At 41.2% G+C, this 14685-nt stretch overlaps 1 protein-coding gene across 3 annotated transcripts in view; it reads right to left on the bottom strand.

Annotated features, from left to right (window-relative positions):
* Positions 1-5695: 5695 nt before the first annotated feature.
* N (neurogenic locus Notch protein) overlaps positions 5696-14685 on the bottom strand; it is a 491366-nt gene continuing 482376 nt past the window's right edge. For all 3 annotated transcript variants that reach the window (XM_033467199.2, XM_033467200.2, XM_076527805.1), the window contains 4 exons: positions 14129-14361; positions 11835-13680; positions 9961-11744; positions 5696-9831 (listed from right to left, as the gene is read on the bottom strand). In XM_033467199.2, the coding sequence (XP_033323090.1) occupies positions 8783-9831; positions 9961-11744; positions 11835-13680; positions 14129-14361 (4912 nt within the window). In that variant the 3' untranslated portion in view covers positions 5696-8782. The remainder of the gene's footprint in view (positions 9832-9960; positions 11745-11834; positions 13681-14128; positions 14362-14685) is intronic.

Raw genomic sequence — 14685 nt, 5'->3', positions numbered from 1 at the left:
ATTTATGTTAAATGGCTCTCTCAGGGACCCAATCGACGGGGTCGTGTTGAGACTTATCTACGTGCAATGATTCTATGGTTTGGGGGCAATCATTAGCTGGGTTGATACTGGATTTTGTGTTTTGACCGGCGAGAGTATGTCCATGATAGAAGAGTATCTTAAAACATCATTGACCAGTCGTCGCATGATTCTACGTATCCATCTGAATTCTCTGGATTTACGGCCCCCACGTCGTCCCCTATGCGTTCTCTTAGTTTTTTTCAAACATTTCATCTAAATTTTAACAATTATTTTTAATTCCTATTGAAACTTATTCATGACGGTTTTTGTATTCTTATTATTTACCTCTGACGGCTGGGGCGCATTTGAAGTCGCCGTGATAGCGCCTGGATTGGTCGGTGGGTCGCTAGCTATACAGGGTGTTCCACAATTATTTTAACAGCCGAAAATGAGGAGTAGCTGAGGTCATTTGAAGTAACTTTTTCCTTTGCGAAAATGCAATCTGCGGCTTTGTTTACGAGTTATTAACGGAAAACACTGACCAATGAGAGGTGACGGCGCGAAGTTCGAGAGCCCGCAGCACGAGGCTTTGACAGATGGTCGGGGGACGGACTCGAGCCGCGTTCGAAGTATTGAACAAATCACGAAGCGAGAATTTTCCGGACTTTTTTTTACTACGTAACAGTGATATTTTTAAGAAAAACGCTGTTCACCTTAACATTAGAACGTCTGAAGAATATTTACTAACTTTCGGACCCGAAATAGTAAGTAATTTAACCGTGACGGCCGTTTTAATTTTCTAGTGTGCATGACACCTTGTGTGTAACATATGAAATTTTTAAACAAAGTGTACAGAGAAGATTAACACAGTACGTAAATGATATTTTAATTTAAACAATTCCGTGTCCGAACACAGTTCAACGAATGATTCGCAAAGCTAATTTAATAAATAATAATCGTGTTAAAGGACGTAAGGGATATGTTTGTTAGAGATATATGAAGAATATTATCAATAACCTTGACATAAACTTGACATAACCTTGACATATCAAGGTCATATCTAATTTGACAAATAATAATCGTGTTAAAGGACGTAAGGGATATGTTTGTTAGAGAAATATGAAGAATATTATCAATAACCTTGACATAACCTTGACATATCAAGGTCAAATCAAGGTCATATCAAGGTTATATCAAGGTCAACATATGAAATTTTTAAGCAAGATGTACAGTGAAGGTTAACAAAGTACGTAAATGATATTTTAATTTAAATAATTCCGTGTCAGAACACAGTTCAACGAATGATTCGCAAAGCTAATTTAATAAATAATAATCGTGTTAAAGGACGTAAGGGATATGTTTGTTAGAGATATATGAAGAATATTATCAATAACCTTGACATAAACTTGACATAACCTTGACATATCAAGGTTATATCTAATTTGACAAATAATAATCGTGTTAAAGGAAAAATAATTAATCGTTTGTTAGAGATATATGAAGAATATTATCAATAACCTAGACATATCTTAAAAATTTCATATGTCCTTGACATGACCTTGACGTAACCTTGACATGACCTTCACATGACATTGACATATCAAGGTTATGTCAAGGTCATATCAAGGTTATGTCAAGGTCATATCAAGGTTATGTCAAGGTTATGTCAAGGTCAACATATGAAATTTTTCTGGGTACTTCAGATTTTATCTATTTGGGTAGTTTGGTTTTTATCCACTTGGGAAAGATTCCTGTTTTCAAAATTTTCGTTACTGTACCGATTTTCATTTTGTGACATAGTGTAACGTACAGTGTATACGTGTCAGAAGTCGACGTGACAGTGTTGGTATCACCGTCACTGCTCTATTGTTGCTAACACAGCCCTCACTATCACTGTCACTTTTTAGTTTATGGCACACGTAGACGGAACGTATCATTACTAAACACGTCTTATCGCGTCAACATCCAAAGCGAAACTGTTACCTATTTTCTATAGGATATTATTTCATGTTTTCGTGGAATTTTGCTGAATATAACCATTGAGGCAAATTGATTTTTACTTTGGTAATTGTTTCATTGTTTTATGAATATTGCCGTTGTTACGCCGTAAACACGATTCGAACAAGAGTGACGAGCTGATTCTTGTTCTTACAGGAAAACGCGGCTTCGGTTCCAGGACACTGTCCTCCTTCCTCGATGTTCGATCTCTTAACCCTTTGCGGACGAGAGGCGACTCTCGGTCGTCACGGCGTTTCGCGCGGCAGGACGAATGGCGAGTGAGAGGCGACAGTCGGTGTTTATGTTAGATTTTATTATCTCTAACATTATTCAACGTACTGTTTTATGAGTAAGTCCCTGAAGTGGTGGCGCAAATTATTTTTCCGTGGACTGGAAATTTGTTTAATCAATTCGTACATTCTCTACAAACATGTAAAAAGGCAGAGAAACGAATAGCCAGTTACACATTTGAACTTTCGCAAAATTTTGATCAACAAATTGCGAGGAGATTTTCGTCAACTACGAGATAGATCTTCAAGTTCGATGGCCAACTCTGACGAAATTCGTCTAAACGGGAAACTGCATGTAATTGTTACTGGCACAAAGAAAGATTGCAAAGTTTGTTCCAGTCGAAACAAACCAGAGGGAAGACATGAGACGACCTATTTCTATGATACATGTCCAGATAAACCAAGAATGCATCTTGGTCAATGTTTTATAAACTATCACACCAAACGAAACTACAAATCACAATTTTTGTAAAATTATATTCATAAAAGTGTGAATATAGATAAACTAACGAAATATAACGTTTTTGTAAGATAATTTATATGTAAGATCATTTTATTATAGCACATAGAACATTCGACATATTTGCAAAAATCGCCTCGTCCTGCTACCTGACTCGGTCGAAAAAGTCGTCGTCCGCTAAGGGTTAAAATTCCAGGGTTGATGGACAAAGTACAGAAAACTGTTCCTTCACACACTTAGCCGACCGCACGCGCCACAGAGACCTGTACAGTTTCCACCGCGCTCAGGAAAGCCAAACTGCGCTGTCTACCGCGCATTTTTCTGAGGTAGCACGGACTGAAATTCGCTATTTGAAATCAAAAACGTCCGTAAATTATTTACGTGATCAATTATATCTTACGGTAACAATTTCGTTCAACGATTTCACATATTGCTTATACAAAATTCGAATTTAAAAGTTTATAATAATTACTTTTTAATGGTTATTCAAAAAGTATAGTTAACAGAGTCAGAAAATTAAGGACAGTAAAGATGACGGATAAATAACGCAACTCAAATATGGAACAAAAAAGCAGTAATATATCGTGATGTTCACAAGCATTGTGTTGATGCACGCAGTTCGACCATATGCTTCAATTCAACTCTAATATCATCTTCTGTCCAATCATCGACGCCATTGACAATAACATTTGATTCCGAGTCATCGGCGGAATCATCTTCCGATTCACTCGAAAGGATTCGTCGATTAGTCTGATATATGGGAACGATGGTGCTATTATTGTCGTCAACTTCACAATCACTTATCAGTAGATAAGATGTCTTCAGAACAGTCTGATAGTGTGTCCATAAACAATTCATCACTTGAATTGTCATTCATGTTTCTGGACATTGTTAGGGATATTTTTTCTATACTTCGTTTCACACCACTTGTTGAGAATCAGAGCAAGGAGGTTAGCTTCTACACTAATATTTGCAAGTTGAGCGGAGTCTTATATATTCGAAAAAGTCGTGAGAGTGGGGTGTAGGTAGCATTTCGATTTCTAATGGGTGTGGTGTTGGTGTGCATTTTATTATATGTTATACTCTACAGAAATAAGAAGCTCTATAGAGAAAGAAGCGTTCCTCAGGTCAAAGTGGTAGATCTACCCGATCGATCGGCTAAGTGTTCTAATAAAATAATTTTATGGCTGGTAGAGGCACCTTCGGAAATCCCGAACATAAAGAACCGTAATAATGGGCAATAAAAGAGTTCAAAAATTAGTGCATGTTATTATAATTATGTTGCACTCTACATATAGAAATAAGAAGTTCTACAGAGAAAGAAGCGTTCCTGAGGACAAAATGGTAGATCTACCCGATCGATCGGCTACCGACTAGCTTGGAAATGGGTAGATCTACCCGATCGGTCGGCTAAGTGTTCACATTCTCCGTCAAACGCATAGGCTCGTCCTCAGACTGTAGTCGAACCGAGCCATGTCTATTCTTACTACTGCCGAATAGCATAACTTCACTGATATTTTCTTTTGAACGACATACATATCTTCTTTGACGTTGGCTTTAATATTTCGTATGTTAAGAATTGGTTTTTCTCATGCTTTTTCCACAAATAAAATAAGTTACTTGTTATGTATAATGAATAAATATGATCTAAAGTATGCCCTGTTTGGAATCATTATCATTGGAAAAAAGAGAGTCGCGAGACTCGAAGAACAACGGTTTCGATTTTAGAACTAAATTACTTTTGAAACAACTTAATATCACACTGCTTAGAATTCGTACAAATATTTCATGTAATGCTCTTTTTGCACTGTAAAGCTTACAAGATTAACGTTGTAAATACCCATCTGCAAGTCAAAATGTATAAAATTATTGCTATATATGTATTTAGTAGATAATTAGTAATTATATAATTAGTAGAAATAATTGTTCAATTGTCCATAAAAATAATATTACACCTTATATCGTCTGTAGTACATGTAGTAAATAAAATATACAGGATATTCGCTTCTTGCTAACGTGCCTATTTTTCGTGAATTGTCCGTAACGTGGAGCGTGACACGAAATGGTAAGGGGGCTTTAGAGCCCTCCAAAACTGAAACAGGAAAGCCTATAAAGATGCTTTGCCTGTACTGATTCTAAATTTGTGGAAATTATAAAAACTAATCTTTACAGAAAATTAGATTATCTCCTACAGGTTTGTGGATTACTTTGGCTACTAGTTTGAGCATTTTGCCGCTACGTGTAATGGCACTATTTTCATGATTCATATCGTATCTCATGCAATAGCTTGTGGAGAAAACGGCAAGAATTATTTGTTGTATTTATTTGAAATTGTTAATAAACTTTTTTACATAATATAATAGATGCAGAAGAGTCTTCTAAACGTCTCTGCAACCCTAGAATATTCTTTAGTTGTAAAATTTCTCTGATACAAAAGATTCAAATACAGCAAAATTCAAGATACCATTTTCTTCATTATTATAATTGAAACTGTGAAACTGTATCTATATAGCTTGTTCTAAAGAACAATTATTGACTCTATCATAGATTTGCTTACTTCCAGATCTTTTTGCAGTAAACTATGTATACAACGCACTATGGACTGGTATACAACATGAGGGAGATAATTTAAGTGGTGATTGTAAGTCATCTAAATAAAAATAACTAATTTATATTTCATAGATTCGTTATGACGTAAATTTTTCTTTACGATTTATTTACTTATTCGTCGTATCAATTAAGTTAAAAATTAAAAGGTGAAATATCAGCAAAATCTCAGAATATGTATGTTCAGTAAATTTTCAGCTTTTTTAATTTTTTATTGCTATAATACAGTTTGATTGTTGTGTAAAATCTGTTGTAATATACTAGATGAAAGTATCTATGCTTACATTATTAAGGAATAGAATGCGGAAGCATAGCACAATAGAACAGAACAACAACCCTATTGTGAATGTTAGATTATCTTTATTATTACATCTGTTTTAAAAAGACATAACTTATTTATAAAAATATTGAGGATCGGGGTACCGGAAGTGAAGAGGGAACATTGGAATAAGGAGGAGACGAGGGGTACAATAGAATCGAACAAATCCTTACATTACAGAATTGTTAAAACTAATAAAACTCAGTACTTTTTACAAGTTACAAGGAATAACAAGACCTATTATTAATAATCGGAAGTTTTTCTTTTCTAACTTATCCATAGATAACTGTATAAATTGGAGCGTGTAGCTTATCTATCGTCTTTTTCGTTTGACACAGAGAATATCGGTGCATCAGAGAGCGGTTACCATCTTGAAATTTTGAACACATCAATTCATTGTTTTCGTTTACGCCCGTTCGAGAATTGGTTTACATTACGTACCAATTAAAATTCCATTGGTCGATCACACACTGTCTGACAGTATCATTCGTTTATTTGCGAACACGTGTATCGACGTACATCATTGAAATTCGATTGAGCTAGTTCGTATCAGATCTTTTACAATATATCTATTTAAAAAAATATTAACATTTCTCTTGATATTTTTGTCGCTCGATATTTGGCAGACTTTTTAGTGGCATTTAACAGTTGCATAGGCAGTCGCATGATAGAGATACATTTTAATTCGTTACAAAAATTTTCTCTCTCACTCTGTCTCTCTCTCTCTCTCTCTCTTTCGCTCTTTCGTTCTCTCTCTCACTCGTATTTTATATATTTATATATAAATAAAAAAAGTGATTCTCCTTAGGAGCATATATAGGTTTCGCGAGATTAGTCATAGAAATTGCGTTGGACCCTCGTCTTCCGGAATCCGGGAAGCTCCATCACACAGCTCTATGTAATTCAGAATTGCATTGTAGACACGCCCGACGAATATCGTCCCCGATGCAACAGTCAATTACACAAAACATATATATAAAATATATAAAATATATTTTATATATCTTATATAATGTACACATAAAATATATATATATATATGTTTAATTATATATATATTTATATTCTTTTTCTTCTATGATCATATAATATGACAAAGGAAACATTATTACTGTATATGGGGAGACGCTTTACTTAGCTACTAGAGTCTAACTTACATAATATAAAAATATGTAAAAACAGTTTGTACAAAATCGAGAGAAAAGACAATTATATTAAAAAAAAAAAGTACTAGTATAGTACCTAAGATGAGCGGGCAAAGTATGCGTGTGTGTGTGAAGGTATGTAAGGAAGGAAGGGAAAGAGTATTTACAAATTTCCTCTTTAGAAAAACAAGACGAAGATATTTTCATTCATAAACATGATTAGGACGTGTCGTCGGGTTCTTCGAATCGCGTCACTGTTGGATCGTTATTGCAAGCGTGTACGATCAACTCCATCTCACCGACCACAATAATTAGATCTTTTCTCTCGCAACAATCCTACGATTAATGATTCTATAGCCTATTATGCGTACATACCACCGTCCAGCTTTGTCGCTGGATTACGTCGTGTTATCTAAGAATTCTCTTTTGGCTTTGGTAGATGAGAGATCAGCGAATCGTCTTACCGCCCGTCCGTCGCGTACTTAATTTAATTTAATTTAAAGAGACTCTATTACGCATAAACGTACACATTAACGCTAACAATTACGCTAGATTGTTAGTAGTAGGTTCTAAGATAATTCACGGGAAACGTCTGTAACCGTTGCGACTCAAACGAAAATTCTCTGTGAAATTCTGTAACAACGTTTTCCCAAAAAAGCCTTTGAGCTTCTGAAGTAAAACGAGTTGAAGAGGGATTGGAAAGAAGTGCATTGTCCACTGATATAACTACAGACGATTATACAAAATTAAGAATGTATTTAAAAATTATATTCAACTGAAAAGACATCGAAGAAGGGATAAGAACTGTTTGGTCATATCCAAATATTTCAGCTGTATAGTTTGCAATAAATACCTATACTAGAAAACAAACAATTGTTATTTAGTTTGCATGCTTGAAATTCTCAAAACTTTCATCCAGCGGGCAGTGGACATTTCTCGTGACAATCGACAGGGGGAGAGTATAAAATATAAAAAAGTAGCGCCGTGCGAATGGAATGTCTGTGTATGGAACGATTATATTCGCGGGGTGAAGACGATATCTCTGAGGCTCTCGTCGACCGTGCAAAAACAATTACCTTCGCTCTATCTTACATTTAAATTCGCCCCACTAATCGGTAATAAACGTTAAATCGTTAAAGGCCATTTGGAAACGCTGCGTTCCTCTTCAAGGGAAAACACATAATTTAATAAGATTTACCTACAATCGAATATCCTTACTCTACGACACTCGAAGGCACGATTCTCCATATTTGTTTTCTACGCGGATTACAGATTCCCTTCCGGTTCTATGCTCGGCACACTACGGTTTACAATAGACAAAGTGCCTTGCAACAAAACGAACGTTAGACGCGTCGATCTTTCACTCTTATTTATAACTGTGCGTTACATATTAATCGGAATATTACATATTACACTCTACTTAGTTCTTCTCGCCGAATACATACGTTGGTAGCTGATCTTCCGCTCCATATTAATGTCCTATGTACAATACTATTGTAGATAGCAAGGTCTCGTTCCCTATTACTTTACCTATCGGGTCTTCACACTGTGGCAAGTCGAAGGCACCATTGTTCATTGAGCTGAGATGATTGGTTGATACAGAAATGAAAAGATATGTATATACCGCGTGTCTAATATTCTCTCACCATGCTAGTTAAAGGCACAATCATTGAACGAGTACGCGAATAGTGTCTCCAATCCGAAAAAGAAAAGAAAAAGGAATACGTTCCACAGACGATTTATATATGCGTACGTATATATATATAAATCCAGAATCATGACAACTGCATCAGTGTACGCCGACGTAAAGGCTAAACTATATCGTTCTGTTCGCGACCCAACCGGAGTAACCAGAAGTCTCTATATATGCGCCAGAGAGAATCACCCTCGAACTCGACGAGTCAATCACAGTTCTCGTGGGTTACACGACCTACTCGCGCGAGGAAGAGAGCATCACCTGGCTTCATATATAGATCGCCTCGGAGCCCTTGTTGCTTTGGTGACCGCCTCCAGCGTTATACGCGTTTGGCGAGGCCATGCACTCGGACCAATCGCTGTTCGAGTGAGGCGAACTGGATGACCAGTGACCCGGACTGTCCGGCGACGGGGTCGGAAAGCTTTCCGGCGCCTGCATAAGGTGTTGTGGCGTCACATCTGGTCCAGAGTGATGGGACGGTGGTGTCAAGTACTGATAGTACTGTTGCGTCTGCTGCTGTTGCTGTGGCTGCTGTTGCTGCTGCGTGTTCTGCTGTTGCTGCTGCTGCTGTTGGATTTGCTGCTGCGTCTGTTGCATCTGCTGCTGTTGCTGTTGTTGTTGCTGACTTGAGGAATACGGCAGGTTCTCGAAATCGAAGCCTACGGGAGGCATCCCACCATGTTTCTGGTGCGTCGCTTGTCTCATGGCAGCGATGTGGGTGGGCGAAGTCGGTAACGATGGCCGACTTTTGGCAGGCGACGGCGAGCCCATGTAGCTTGCCTGCGGTGATAACGTCATGTTTGATTGCACCGAGTGTGGCGGCGATTGGTTACTATAAGGCGGCGATAACGTGTTCACCATGCCCTGCGCCTGCCGTTGGTGCGGCGCTAGGAGCTGCTCGTGAAAGTTAGGCAATCCGTAATTGGTTGTGAATGTGTCCAGCCCTAGCTGTTGCAGACCCTGCATGGACTGGCCCTTTATGCAGTCTTCGTACGGAGGCGGCTGCTTCGCCGTGGCTGTGTGCCCCACCAGTTGCGTGTTGCTGTACAGACTGGCACTGTCATAGGGACTTGGCAGATTTCCTTCTGCACCCTCCGCTCCCTGAGGAATTTCCTGGTTTGGGGGCTGGGCCCCACGTTTCGCTGGCGGCTTCTTCACCGACGACTTTCGCCTCACCACTACCACTCCGCCTTCTGATTCGGGACTGTTTGGGTTTCCGGTGGTACCTGTCTTCGGCCGTTTCTTCGACTTCGTTTGTTTCGGTGCGGAACCGATCACTGTGGGATGTGTGATTAGTTGTGGATGATTTGGAGATCCTATAAGCAAGGAAACAAGAATGGTTAATATTACCGACAAAGATTAGTATGATTTCTAATATTCAATCCCTAATAATCCTCTAGTAACTGACAATTTTTTTAGAAGGAAACATAAATTAATACACTTACCCATAAGAGGACCGTTTGGTATAACAGTGACCATTTGTGGCGATCTAGGCACGTGTTCGTCAAGCAATCTCACAATGTCGTGATGTAATCTCTCGCTCGCTACGTCTCTAGGTAACCGATCCATGTGATCAGTGATCTCTCTATTGGCGAAGGTGTCCAACAATGCTTTGCAGGCTTCGAAGCTGCCTTCCCTAGCAGCGAGGAACAACGGTGTTTCATCTTTGTCGTCTTGGGCATCTCTATTCGCTCCGTGAACAAGCAGTATATTGACAGCGTCAACGTTGTTCACTGCCGCAGCCCAGTGAAGCGCGGTCTTGCCACTGTTATCAGCAGCGTTGATATCAGCATCAGCATTGATGAGATCCTCGACCATTCCTTCGGTGGCCAAGCGTGCTGCCAAGATCAAAGGTGTGGTACCATCGTGCATACGAGCGTTGAGATTTGTAGCTCGGTTCCGCAAGAGTATTTGGAAGACGCCCATAGCGTCTGCAGCAACGGCGGAGTGAAGAGGCGTTCTCCCAGTGTTGTCTTGGGAGTTTGCGTCCGCTCCAGCATCGAGGAGTCTCTTGGCTGCGTCAGCTCGGGCGTAACGAGCTGCCAGATGAAGAGACGTTTCACCGCTTTTATCGGTTGTAGCATTCAAGTCTGCACCCTGGGCCACCAAGTCGGCTATCACAGCTGCAGTACCGTCGCTCTCGTCTTCTTCTTCACCGGTGTCCAATCCTCCACCGCGTACGGCGGCTACCATCAGCGGTGTCATTCCACAAGGTCCCCTGGCGTCCACATCTTGTCCATGTTCTAGACTCGGCGGTGTAAGCACACCAGCGTCTGGTCTGCGTATTTCGGCGGCGTCCAAGTGTTGTTGTGTCCACATTCGAGGTTCCGTTTCTTCGTAGTCTGTGATGGCAGTATGATCGCTGGCGTATCCGGGCTCTATGGCTCTCATCCTCTTCGAAGGTGGTAGATCTGACTCGTCGTCCGACCACTGTTGAGCTCGACCATTTCCTACGTCCAGATCCATGCAATTGACTGACGGTTGTTTGTTTAAGTTCCTCATTTCTTGACCATCCGGGCCTCTTCTTCGAGATCTTCGGCGTTGTCCACTTCCACTGCTGGTTCGGAGAAATCCTTCTGGGAACCATGTTACACCAACTGCACGTTTCCTTTGCGCAGTGACCAAGACACCGACCAGCATTCCACCGAGTATTACGATGACGACACCGATGAAAACATATTTGTAATTGGTTGGCGAATCAGCGTATTCTGGACCTTGCGGTCCCACGACACCTCGGACTTGCTCGATGGGAAAGCTTCTTGACAGAGTATGTTTAGACGCGGTAGCTGCCAGATATTCCGCAGCCTCGTTCGCTGAAGGGAAGCACACTGCTCCTTGAGTGTCAGTGCATTTTCTATTGTCGATTTCCAAATAAGCCATCACTCCATTCTGGGTGTTGGTGTATATGGAAGTTGGCCGACCGAAGAAGTTAGTTTGTAGACTGGGCTCCCTTTCCCTTCTCCAAGGGTAAATCATATCGTTGCCAAGCTCATCTTTCTTAACTCTCAAAGTGGTTCGAAGTTCGTGACCGATGTCTCTTAGGAAAGTTACTACATTGGATCTGAAGGTCTGCATGTCCATCCTTACTACCACCGAAATCACACCTTCTGCTAGCGACGGTGGTTTTCTATCGCAGTCCAAACCGTCCCAGTTACATTCTTCATTGTTGCAGCCGTAATCACAATGTCCATTGGCATAATGTTTACGGCAGTAGGCGTCGTAGATTGGGCTATAACAGAGTAATAGAAGAAGTTAGTTTATTTGTGATAACATTATTTACTAGGACTAGAACTGATCTAAAAACTGTGCAAATACTTACTTGCACGGTGCGAGTTTCTTTACACAGTCCCTTCCATCGTAAAGACATTGAGCATTGTTGCAGACGTCGTCGCAAACATCGTTCCTGAATACATCCCAGCAATTGATAGGAGCCGTGCAATTCCTCCAGGGATTGATACCCAAGGAGCAATCGTTTCCATCGAAATTACAGGCGTATCTGTTACACTCTTCGTCGCAATGATTATTACCAGACTTTTCTTCGCACCTGTTTTCAACACATTTCTTCCTCTCGAGTTCCAAATCTAGCTCATAGGCGTTCATAGGTTTCGGCACGTTCGAGTTTGCACTGCCAAAGATACCACCTCCATAGTTGACATCATAAATCTCACAATTCTTTCCGGTCCACTGGGGAGGGCAATCGCAAGCGTAATCGCCGAGTAGGTTCTTGCAGACTGCGTTAGACTGTTGGCAAGGATTGCTCGCGCATTCATCTCTGGCGTCTATTTCACAGTGGGTTCCACTAGTTCCAGGTGGACAGTAACATCTGTAACCAACCTCGGTCTCAGCTACACTGCAGGTACCGCCGTTCAAACAGGGCTGTCTGTCGCAGTAGGAACCAGCGAATTCGCAGTTGTTTCCGTAATAATCGTTGGAGCAGAGACACTTGTGGCCAGCATGCTTCGCCGTGCAAACTCCACCATTCTGGCAGGGAGAGCTGTCGCAGAAGTTCACCTTGACTTCGCAGTGGCGTCCCATGTAACCAGGTTTGCAGTTGCAGTGGTAGTTGTTGATCAACTGCACGCAATCCTGTGTCCCTGGCGAGGCACACGGATTCGACAGACATTCGTTGATGTCACCTTCGCATCTGGGCCCAACGAAACCTGGTGGACATTTGCATTCGAACCCACCGACCTTATCCGTGCAGGTCCCATTGTTGTGACAAGAGTTGATGGCACAATCATCGACATTCGTATCACAAAGGATACCGAGAGTGCCAGGGGGACAAGAACAGCTGAAGGTGCCGATCAAATCGTGGCACGTACCACCGTTCTGGCAAGGACCTTTCCAGCAGTCGTCCACGTTGAGTTCACAATTCTGACCTTGGAAGCCTTGGGTGCATTGACAATAGTAAGTGCCAACCAGGTCCTTGCAAGTGGCGCCATTCTGGCAGGGAGCAGAGTCGCATTCGTTGACTTCTTCCTGGCAATAGGATCCGGTGTAGCCCTCGAAGCAATAGCAGCGGTGGCTGTTACCAATATCCTCGCAAGTGCCATTGTTACAAAGATTCTTCTCGGGAACCGATTTCCTGATAGCAGCATCTTTGCAGGAGACCATTTCGACGTCGCAAACTTTTCCAGTCCAGCCCGGAGAACAGCTGCAATGGTACTTGTTCTTGTGCTGGACACATGTAGCCTGGTTCTCGCATGGATTATCCGCGCACCAATCGACGTACTGGTCGCATTTTGTTCCGGTGTAACCGTAAGGGCAGTGACAAGTGTAGTATTTAACATGGTCGTGACAGGTAGCCCCGTTTAAGCAAGGGGAACTGTCACATTCGTTGACCCGGTATTGGCAGTTCGAACCAGTGTAACCTGGCTCGCACACGCAAGTGTAGTTATTGATCCCGTCTATGCACTTGCCATCGTTCATGCAACTGCTCTCCGTGCAGTCCTCGTCGTTCGTTTGGCAGTTGATACCCGAGAAACCGAGTTGACACTGGCAGGTGTAGGAGTTTACGTACTCTTTGCAAACGGCGCCGTTTTGGCACGGCTGGGACTGACATTCGTCCACGTCGATTTCACAGTGTTTGCCGCTGAAACCGTCCACGCAGAGGCAAGTGTAGTCACCGATGCCGTCCAGACAGGTACCGCCATTTTGACAGGGGACTGAAATAGACAAAACTGGTCAGTTCTCGCAGGGGCGTGAACGTAAAACTATGTTAATAAAATATGGCGATTTGTTTTTGATAAATACCACATGGTACTTTACGAGTCCAACAAGAATATTGTTGCTCTCTGACTGTACAAAATTTATAAGTGGTTTAAAACGGACTCTTAAACTTATCTCTTGAAACTGTCAAATTATATATGGTAGTCCAGCCGGTTACTATCGAGTGACTAATTGCTGCGCCTTTGATTTGTTTTGGGGCATAATTAACTTTACACTTATCGAATAAGACATATTACATTTTTTTTTAATTAAAAATGAACAAAACAGAATAAAAATCGAAAACAAACCGAAAGAACAGCAATTGATCATTGCCCGATAATCGACTGCATTAGCCTATCACTGACTTATCACTCTACCACTAAATTACGACACGTATATACTTACAAGAAGCGCAATCATCGGTGTTGATGACGCAGTCCCTGCCCTCGTATCCCTTCGCGCATAAACACTGATAGGAGCCATTGGTGTTTTTGCATGTGGCGCCGTTTCTGCACGGAGACGTCATTACACACTCGTCGACGTCCTCGTCGCAAAGTCTGCCCGTGTAACCGACCGTGCAGGTGCAGGCAAAGTCGAGGAAGTTCGATGACGGCGAGCACTTGGCGCCATGGAGACATCTGTAACAAGATATCATCGGCATTGATTTCGTTTCATCGATAAGAAACGTCAATCCTGTAATCAAACATTCCGACGACATTTTCTTAGGTCCTTGCGAACGTTAACTACCAACGTCGACACAGCTACCTTCGATCATCCCCTAAAGTCCAACGTGTAATAACTAAACTGCGGATCTTCATGGAAATCAAAATTGTCGAAGATAATCGTAAGGGATGTAAGCGAGGCGAAAATGTGTTTTGCCTCGTTTAATAATTGTAAAAAGTTCAAGGATGATACGACGACAACATCCTCAAATTCTTCCGTTCAGTTTTTTTTCTCATGAA

The sequence above is a fragment of the Megalopta genalis genome, chromosome 1, assembly GCF_051020955.1.
Source record: "Megalopta genalis isolate 19385.01 chromosome 1, iyMegGena1_principal, whole genome shotgun sequence".
NCBI lineage: Eukaryota > Metazoa > Arthropoda > Insecta > Hymenoptera > Halictidae > Megalopta > Megalopta genalis.
The sequence above is the reverse complement of the archived record's forward strand: the minus strand, read 5'-3'. Positions and strand labels throughout refer to the sequence as shown.